At 37.3% G+C, this 10,044-nt stretch overlaps 2 protein-coding genes across 2 annotated transcripts; one reads left to right on the top strand and one right to left on the bottom strand.

The window, feature by feature from the left end:
• Nucleotides 1-43: 43 nt before the first annotated feature.
• RPF1 (ribosome production factor 1 homolog (S. cerevisiae)) lies at nt 44-5,395 on the top strand (the record flags this gene model as incomplete). Its single annotated transcript, XM_010288886.1, has 8 exons — nt 44-97; nt 1,134-1,214; nt 1,617-1,712; nt 2,440-2,593; nt 3,162-3,244; nt 4,129-4,310; nt 4,396-4,522; nt 5,354-5,395. Coding segments are annotated over 8 exons (819 nt in total), but the record flags the coding sequence as incomplete, so codon positions are not given.
• A 1,215-nt stretch (nt 5,396-6,610) lies between these two features.
• On the bottom strand, nt 6,611-9,225 carry GNG5 (guanine nucleotide binding protein (G protein), gamma 5; the record flags this gene model as incomplete). Its single annotated transcript, XM_010288884.1, has 2 exons — nt 6,611-6,855; nt 9,070-9,225. A coding segment is annotated over one exon (126 nt), but the record flags the coding sequence as incomplete, so codon positions are not given.
• Between the last annotated feature and the right edge of the window lie 819 nt (nt 9,226-10,044).

Here is a 10,044-nt window from a genome sequence, read left to right as displayed (position 1 = left end):
TGCGGGTTTGGCTAACGGATCGCCCTCCCTCTCCCGTTAGGAGAAACTGGCCGCCAAGAAGAAGCGGAGAAAGGAGCGAGAAGCCCTCGGAGACAAAGTAAGGGCGCCAGTCGCAGCGTGCCGCGGCCCCGTGTGGTGGCGAGGCCGTCCCCGCTGCAGGGAGGTGGTGCTCCGCCGCAAACGGGGAAGAGCTTGCCTTGGTGGTGGTTCTTCAGCTTGGCCTTGTGCTGGGGATTGCTCAGTTTCGTGAGTGAAACGGTTTCTCCACAGACTTCAGTGGAGCAGTTGTCTCGGTGCTTGCTGGCCGTGGGAGCCTTCAAAATGCTGTGTTGGGTAGGGGAAGTATCAAACAGCTGAGCTTAGAAGCGTTGTTGGTACAGTGTTAAGTGATGCTGTAATCAGGCAGGGTGAGTTTTATGCTAATAGTGGCATAAAAGCAGGCCCTTCCTGAAGAGTCTTACCTGTCCAATGTAATTGCGATGGCATTGTGTTGATGTTATTAGGAATTATATTCTACTAAGTAACTCCTGTATAAATGAAAACATTCAGATGTGACTAAACCCTGCCCAGACCAGTTGTCTGCTTGTTTCCAAGTCTAGGCACAAACATGAGTTTTTCCTTATTTTCCTGAACTACTTCAAAAGCTTACTGACAGTTGAAGACAATAAATTGTGAATTCCTGTCTTATCATAATTTCACAAGAGTAGTGTAAGTAAACAGGGTAAACATTATACACTATTAGTTGTTAAATTGTAGATGTCAAAGCAAAAATGTGTTGCTGTTGAAAGTAGAGATATTTTTTTTTCCATGGGAGAGTAGTGGGTAGAAAGTTCCCCACTTTTTGTTTGTTTGTTTTGTTTTGTTTTGGAACTCCATTTCTTAATTAGACTGAAATTAAGCAGGGTCACTGTTCTAGCGATGCTTCTCCTCTATACAATGCTCTCTGGTGTCCCAGTAGCCATGCACATTTTTACTCAAGGTGATGTTATAACTTTTCTAAAATCTGGCATAAAATAAACAGTAATTCTAATTCTGTGCAGAAATATACACTATATAATGGTAGTATAAATGTGTTTTTTACAACACTTAAAGATTACATTAATGTCTTATGTTAATAAACTTCCTTATTTTAGGCACCTCCAAAAGCCATACCAAAGACTATTGAAAATCAGAGAGTGTATGACGAAACAACTGTAGATCCCAATGACGAAGAGGTAATGCTTAATTTCTGCATATGCTATTAAGTTAATCATTTTTTTCTAAGAAGGGACAGAAAATGGATTGATGAGACTTAATATTCAATACTCTCCTGTTAAGGTGTTAATGGATTACCTTTTACATGTGATGTGATCTCACTAAGATATTATGTCATTCTTTCATTATCTACATTAGATAATTGCCTTTTGCATTACTGTTATTGATAGCAAAACCTGTCAATGTTCATCACACTGGATTCTTAATGTAAAAACCACATGCCTTGTGATGATTAATTATAGGATAGAGCTTGTGAATGGAAATTTTTCCTACTAAATTCAATTTCATCAGAATTTAGATCAGATTAAACAATTATTCTTCAATTATTTCATGGTGGATTAACAAGAATTCTGTTCTTCCAGGTTGCTTTTGATGAAGCAACTGATGAGTTTGCACCATACTTCAACAGACAGACAGTTCCGAAGATTCTTATTACAACATCAGACAGACCTCGTGGGGTATGTATGCTTTACTTGGAGAGTTGTGAGCATTCAACTGGTTATGAGATACCAAGGTTTTCATACTATGTTTGGTAAATTAAAGCTGAAAATAATAGCTTTCACATGGATTTTTTTCTGCTGTTTTATTTAGTGACTATCAATAACCTTGTATATGTATGTAAATCTATTAGTTTCTCTAGCACTGTTTGTTTCCTTCATAAAAAAAACCCCAACCTCATGCATATGTTCTTGTATGCAAACGATCTGTGTTACCTAACTGGGGAGATTACTGATATGTGAAAACCATAGAAGTGGTTTTAAAAATAGGAAAAAGTACGCCTCAAACAGTTTATCTGGAAACTCAGACATTAGTACCAGAAGTAATAGTATCTTATTGTATTTTGAAATGTTATGAACCTTTTGTAAACCAGTGTTCTTAATAAATAATGAGTTTGGGGGTTATGCTTTTGGAATTCTCCTGTTTTTTTGTGATTGGGCGTGGGGAATCCTTTTAAAAAAAAAAAAGTCCTTAATGTGCTGCAGTCTTTACTGCAAATACATTTTTTTTTTTTTTTTCCACTGACTGAGTGAAGTAGTTTAATAGCTTGTCCTCAAATGTTTTTAGAGATACTGGAAGTAGTGTATCATCAGGGAAGGCAGTTGGAACAAGCAACCCTCCATTCCCCTAACATTTGAATTTGGCACTGTATTTACCACATTGCAATTTGACTCACCTGTTTTGCAGAGAACAGTGAGATTCTGTGAACAACTGTCTACCGTTATACCTAACTCGCATGTCTACTATCGAAGAGGACTGGCTTTGAAAAGAATTATTCCACAGTGTATTGCAAGGGACTTCACGGATTTAATTGTCATTAATGAAGATCGCAAAATACCAAGTATCCTCCTGTGTATTTATTAAAATAGTGAAAGAAAATAATTCTGTAGTGTGCATCAAAGATCTACTTTATTTTGGATTTTTTTCTCTTCACTGTGCAGCTTACAGTATAGCTACAGAGTTAAAAATCACTGTGCCAACAATATCTGATGGCTAATGGAACTTGGAATTATTAAAGAAAGTGTGTTGGGTGGGTTTTGGGTTTTTTTTAGTTTGTAACACATGGATAAACATTGTTATTATTTCGATAAATTCAACAGTTTGATTAACTAACAAGTTTTTCTGACCAGGAAGTTCCATTTAGTTTTGCTGACTAGATAAACCATTACTAAGTGAGAAAGCGATAGAAGATAACTCTGGTTAGCTATTGAAACAAAATTTAGTGGACATACTTCAGAACACTAGTTAACTAGTTTATGAATGTATGTTCAAAAAAAAAATGAAACCTTGTCAATCGGGCATAAATTATGGATATAATATTCTAATGTAATATTGCATTTTGCAGAAAACATTCCTCTGTAAATTACGTAATGAATTTTACCAGCCTTTTTTTCTAACTCTGTGAACAGATGGTCTTCTTTTAAGTCATCTGCCCGATGGTCCTACTGCTCATTTTAGAATGAGTAGCGTCCGTTTGCGTAAAGAAATAAAGGTGAGACTCCAATTTAAAAAATGGGTAGTCTGTTAATGATAATACGTTCAGTCTACTTTAACAGTCAAAACCAGTTGCACTTTTGTATGATTCAGCTGACTTTGTAAAGGCATTTTTTGGTAAGCTAACAAGAGGCCAAAGACTAGTATATTCTACTTCTGTAAGCAGCGTATTTCCATTTGCATAGTTACTTGCTGAATTTCTGTACCTGTCTGCCGAGCATTTTTATAGTCATGCCAATAAATAGCAGCTGATAACCTACATCAATAGGGAATACCCAATGTTCAGTGTACTCACAATAAGGTATATAAAAATCAGAGTATAAAAGATTTCAATAGACATAGTTCCTAGTCTTCAATAAAGCCTAGTTTTTCCTATTCTTATAGCCCCGTCACCTCTTCTGTAGTATTAGTTCTAAATAATTTGCAGTAAATTTTTTTTTCTCTTTTGAAATAAGTGATTTTTAACCTTAGCCGCCTTCTTTAATAAGAATCCCATACAGTCTTAGTCCCATATACTCTTAGTAGGTATTAATACAGAGAGAAGACTCCTGTGGTAGGCAGACTGCAGTATTTGCTACAAGGGGTGCTGCCAGGAGAGGAAGTTGGTGCAGGAGAGAGGCAATGTAAAATTATTTCTTTGTGCCTACTCATTCCATTTGTCCTGTTGAACCAAAGATCGTTATATTACCAGCTACTCCTTTACTTGTATATGAACTTAGGTTGTGTTTGAAAAAATTAGGGTATGTTCCTTCCTGTTACACAGGAAGTTGGCCCTGGTTGTCTTCCTCCCCATTTTATTTCAAACTCTTCTTTGATAATATATTAAAATCCTTTTGAATTTGAGCTATTTTTTTGCATTCTTACCCATTACTTTCATTTCAGCGAAGAGGGAAAGAGCCCACAGAACACGCACCTGAAGTAATCCTGAATAATTTTACAACACGACTCGGACATTCTATCGGTCGCATGTTTGCTTCACTCTTCCCACATGATCCTCAGTTCATTGGAAGACAAGTAGCTACATTTCACAACCAGCGAGACTACATCTTTTTCAGATTCCACAGGTGATGTTTTCCGCAGAACTCACAAATGACAAGAGAATGTTCTTGTAACTTAATTCCTAATTTTTATTCTTATTTCTTCCCCAAGATATATCTTCAAGAGTGAAAAGAAAGTGGGAATTCAAGAACTTGGGCCACGTTTTACGTTAAAGCTGAGGTCTCTTCAAAAAGGAACCTTTGATTCCAAATTTGGAGAATACGAATGGATTCATAAGGTATGTCTAAGTAATAATAGTCCTGCTTGGGAAGGGAGACTAAATCTGACATGAAATGTAATCACAAATCTTAGCCTAAAAAAGTGGCATAAATGCAGTTGTCAATACGGAAATGTTTAACTGAAATATTGAGAGGTATACTTTGAGAAATATGCAAAGTAGAAGCATTCTGCTGTATTGCAAGTCAAAAATAAAAATAGCAAGGGTGATGAATATCAATACACTGTGACTACTTATTTGCAGAATGCAATTTCTTTAACATATAGATACAAGCAAGCATGAAAAATGCTCCCCTGGTATAAGCTATTATTGGAAGCCTAGTAAACTTGACTAGAGCTATTTTTGTGGAAGGTAAATGCAAGCATCATAATGTAAAAATGATTAGTCTAGTTACATAAGTGTCACTTCATAATACTGAATGTAAAGTAACACTGACCTCTGCACATCTTCAAGTGAAATGGAAGTATCACCCTAGGCAATGATAAATTACTTTTCCAGTCATTTTTACCATGAAATTGCAGTTGATTGTCAAAACTTAGAAATGAGTATCCAAGCTATACCGGAAGGAAAATTCTAGTACTCCTGGTGTAGTCCATGAAATAGATAATCTTGCTTGTTTTCAGTAAACAGAGAACTGGTACATGTTCTTTAGTTCTACATCACTAATGTCTAATTCTTCTCCCTTGTTAGTCTTGAAAAGCTGACTATAAAGAACTACACTGTAACTGTGACAATTTCACTTGCCTACCCTACTATAAGCTGGAGTCGTCATCCTTATTTGTATCCTGTTGCATGAATTTGCTGGTTAGTAACTTTTCTTTTAAATTTCAGCGCCGAGAAATGGACACAAGTAGAAGAAAATTTCACTTATAAGGGACAACTATCTGCCAATTTCTGGTGACCAGAAATAAAACTACTGCATTGAACTACGGATTATCTTAAGAGTCCTAACTAAAGATATCTGTCTGCAGAAAGACAAACTGCAAACATTAAAACTTTCTACAGGAGCAGATCAAGTAGGACACATCTTTCTTCCTACGTTTGTAGCTAAATCCAACGTGACAAGGACAGTTACTCTATTTCCAGTTTAGCTGGAAAAACTATGGCAACATCAAAGCAGCCTGTAATTTAGTTATCACTGAAGATTTGCAATGATTGCTGCTGTGCTGTAGAGATAAATTACACTTTGCAACAAAGACAGTAAATATTTTGGTTAAAGATACTCTCAAAATAAAGTATTGCTAGTTATATGGCTTTTTTTCTGTTAAGCAGCTAAACCCAGACATCTTCCATTAACCAAGGCAGACATAAATACTTTAAATCTCTTTCTAACTTACAGTTCCCTGACAGTATGGTGATAGTTTTCCAAAAATGGTCTCCTATCTAGAGAACGCTGAGAAGGCTGTACGCAATCCAGGAAATCTGCGGTATTTTATTTCATTAGCATCTTGCATAAAATAGCCATGTTGCTGAAATTAGAAAAATCATATGCTTCACTCCTGCAGGTATCTCTTCTGTGAATGTCATATTTAGAAAAGGTATATACCCAAGGCAGTTGATATTCTTGCATATAAAAAGAATAAACACTGATGGGAAGGAATTTGTAAAGCCAGCTTACAGGAAGCATATCAAGCTATCTCATCTAAAAATGCTTGTTCAGTTGAATATGTGAGGTCTCTGAGAAAGGATTTTCCCATTTAAGTATTAAAAATGCTTATTCAGCCTCATAGCTATACTCAAGTTGGTATTACCTGCAGAAGAGACTACTGTTCTGCCTCAAGTTTCACTGGCAGTTAAAATGTGAGGGTTTTTTAATTACTTTTCTTTCACATGCATATAGTAAGTGCTTTTTCATATTTACCTAGAGAGTAAGATGGCTCAGTCAGTCATCTACAAGGGTTCATCTACTGATGAACCCTCATTGTTCTTTAAGACAGTCAACCCCAGGCAAACTTGCAGCAGCACAGTGTATTTAAATACAGATTCTTGTATATGCTTTCCAGCTGCTGCAGAGTGATGTGGTTCACTGGTGAGGTGTCAACATATCTAGAAGTTAATTACTGTAACAAAGTGATTTCAAGACCAGACTAAGTCAAGACGCTTTTATTTTTTTGCTTGGCATATAAAACTGATTCCCTTATGAAACAGAAGTATTTAAACTAGCATACAGTTCATTTGGAGAGGTAGATGGTAAGAGGTTTGACGACAGTAGCAATTTTACAGTTAGATTTGGCACGTTAAAGCTAAGCTTTTGTACAGATTTCAAACCAGGCCACTCCTTGAGGCACTCTGGACCTACACATATCAGCAGCTAGGAAAAGATGCGAAAAGATCTGAAAAACAAAACGAAAATGTAGTTAGTAAAAGTATCAGTGCTAAATGAAGCACCTCTAAGAACATGCACCCTCACAGTATGCCATGAACAGCTATTTAGGAAAAAAATCCTCTTTTTCCATAGCTGTTTTATAAAAGTATTAGTTTATAAAATAAGCCTTTAAAACCATGAAACTATCCCCAAGGTTACAAGAAGATAATCAAAGCTGTTACAAAATAAATGAAGCTTAGTGTCTCCTGGAAGCCAAGCTGCTAAGTGGAAGGACAGAAGAAATTGTTCCCTGTCACTTGGTGCTTACAGAATTACCAGGCACCTACTTTGCCTTTGCAAAGCAGGGTGTCTGTGTAACTGGCAAATTCCACTTCCTCTTCACCGAAGTGGTGCTGAAACTGTGTGAACATGAACTCCATTGGCTCATCATGAAAACACCAGGATTACAACTAAGAAATTGCCTATTTTGAGGAAGTGCTTGCAAGAGAGATAGCGAAGGAAAGAAATTTTTCCATATAGGTAGTGTAACTAAAATTGCTGTTCTAATGACTTTTGCCTGTAACATCATCAGAAACAAGTGCTCTGTTCCAAAATCAGAAAGGGAAGGGCTGTAATTGATAAAGACAGTATTAAGCTTTTCATGGCCTGTGTATGCACACGTATGTGTGAGATGTTATGAGGAAACGTTATTTCCTGACATCCACACCCAGGAATTAGCAGATCTTGGCAAAGCTCAGTGAGGAACAGTATGTGTCACTGATTGAAGTACAATTTTATTATTTGGCTTTTTATAGGTTATCAGCCTATAATGCTTACAGATTAATCTGATTTCTTCCTTTAATTACCGCTTAAGCTGAAGCTACAGTAGTGTGAACACAAGTCAGCATCCAAGAATAGTATCTTTTAAATAAGAATAGGTGATAAAATTCACAACAGAAATAACTAAAAGCTACAAGAATTCTAAAGCACATTTCAGTTACACTGGTGCAATTCATTGCTCAAAATGATGGAGGAAGTGTTTTTGTTAAATAGTTAAGCATCAACCTCTATACTGTTGCTACTCTGGTCTTTACTAGCACGAAGCACCTTGTTTATACAAACTTTTTGGAAGCTTTCTGCAGTTTGCTTGAGGGAAGAACAATTTTAACAACTCAGTTTGACTGTGGTCACCTTTCTGTAAAGCTGCCTAAATAACACAACTTAAATCTAGCAAACTGCAATTCTTTGGGTGATGTAAGTCACTACAAAAACAGAATTCTTCCAGGTTAAGATGTGCTGTGAGATTTCTAAGGATTGTGAGCTACGGTTAACTGCATATCAGGTGCTTCAAAGTAACTATATGCTCTCACGCCCAACAGAGCCAAGTCAAGGGGCACTGGGGAAGAGAGACACAGTAAAACTATCATGCATTTACTATGGGCAAAATACCGAATTATTGTGACTCAGAGTCTTGGTAAGACTACTGTGGATCTAAAACTCACTCTTCTAAATAGGTTAGTCTAAAATTTAACCACCAGAATTTTCAAAGAATGCCAGATTAGTAATCTTCATAGTGATAGCAGTAGTGCTAATGAATCTATAGAAGTTTTGGAATGAAAATCCAAATGAGTATTCAACCATTTCTAGTTATTTTAAACTCCTACTGATGTAGTAGCTTATTTGTGTGGAGTATGGGCATTGATAACAACTCTTGGACCACATACTTTTTTCTTTTGGCTTAGAGAGCATGTCCTATAGGGGACAGCGCTCTTTGAGACCACCACTAACCTATCTTTGGAAGTGCTTTTTAAAAGTTGAAGAACTAAAGTCTGATTTATCTGCCACAATCAGGATTTGCCATGTATGCTGTCAGGCGAGTAATCCTATGTGAGAAAATGGAAATAATACTCTTACCTGGAAGGAAGATACAGCAGAATTACTGTACAGCCAGGTTAGTCCAAATAGCAGCTCAGTAGTAGCTGGCCCCACTACTACTTTGCTGCAGCAACAGAAACTAATTGAAGCTCTGTAATAGCTAAATGCTACTCATAATACTTATGAACATCATGTGTCCAGTACAAAGCTACCACCAGCATGGGAGAGGAGGGGCCCAAAACGGGGATCTAAACCCAGCTGCAGAAGTCAGATGTCTCTTCTGAATACTTTTAATACAGATAGTCTCATTTAAAGCTGGCTATTTTTCATGACGGAAGAGTTTATGAATCGTAACTTAAGAACTTACCACTGAAAGATACCAAAGTAGTTCACGTAATTACAAAAATGAACAAACTTTCTGGGGTCTGAATGGATTTGTACTTGACGATACTCCTGTCAGTAGGGGATCATGTTGTGCATTCTGCAGGCAGAATTGCTTCAAGTCAGCTGCAGCCTGAGAAACCTAGTCATAATAAAAGTTGGCATTAGAATTGACTGAACACTTCACTGAGGATGTAGCTACATTAAAAACTATAAAGAATGCCATTAAAAGATTCTGCAACATAGCTTATGTAGATTTTATACAACAGTGTCATCATAATTTTTTGGTTTCTTAAAGACAAGAAGTTGTGCAATATCAGAATACCAATTAATTTGGAAAATTTTCATGTAACATTTCTAAGCATGAAGTGTGAAAGATGAGCAACATCTTGGGGATAGCTTTGTTAAATATATGAAGATCCTTGTTCTAGCATAAATTGCTTAAAAATACAGCCTACAGTTTCAGATGCTTTACTCGACTAAACTGGCATTTTATGTTCCCTTGGAAAGCCATCCTTATGGTGAGGCAGTACCTACCTAAAAACAGAACAGTGAAAAAATTGTCTTGCTTTTCTTTGCTGTAACTCTGAATTCATAAACAAAGAACGAGCAAAGTTTCAGAAAGTAGCATCTTCACTGATATCTTGTATCTGGGCAGTTTGCCCAGAGTTTCTCCCATTTGACAGGGCTCAGTCTCGCCCCAAAAACGCACAAGTTCAATGCACCGAGTATGTATTGCAGTAAAGTCTCCATTTTCTAGCGTCGGGGCCAGGCCAGCCAAGGCAATCTGTTGTAAACCCCGACTCAAGCTGCCCTTTTCACCACAGTTTGATGGAAGAAGACACTCCCCAGAAGAAGGAAATGCAAGGGGCGAGCGGGGCGCGTCCACCTCACAGGGGAGCGCTTCGGCCGCAGAGCGGCCCCCGGGCGTCCCCGAGAGGCTGCAGGAAGCGAGACGCCG

This window comes from Phaethon lepturus, unplaced genomic scaffold, assembly GCF_000687285.1.
Source record: "Phaethon lepturus isolate BGI_N335 unplaced genomic scaffold, ASM68728v1 scaffold56986, whole genome shotgun sequence".
NCBI classification, from domain to species: domain Eukaryota; kingdom Metazoa; phylum Chordata; class Aves; order Phaethontiformes; family Phaethontidae; genus Phaethon; species Phaethon lepturus.
The sequence above is the reverse complement of the archived record's forward strand: the minus strand, read 5'-3'. Positions and strand labels throughout refer to the sequence as shown.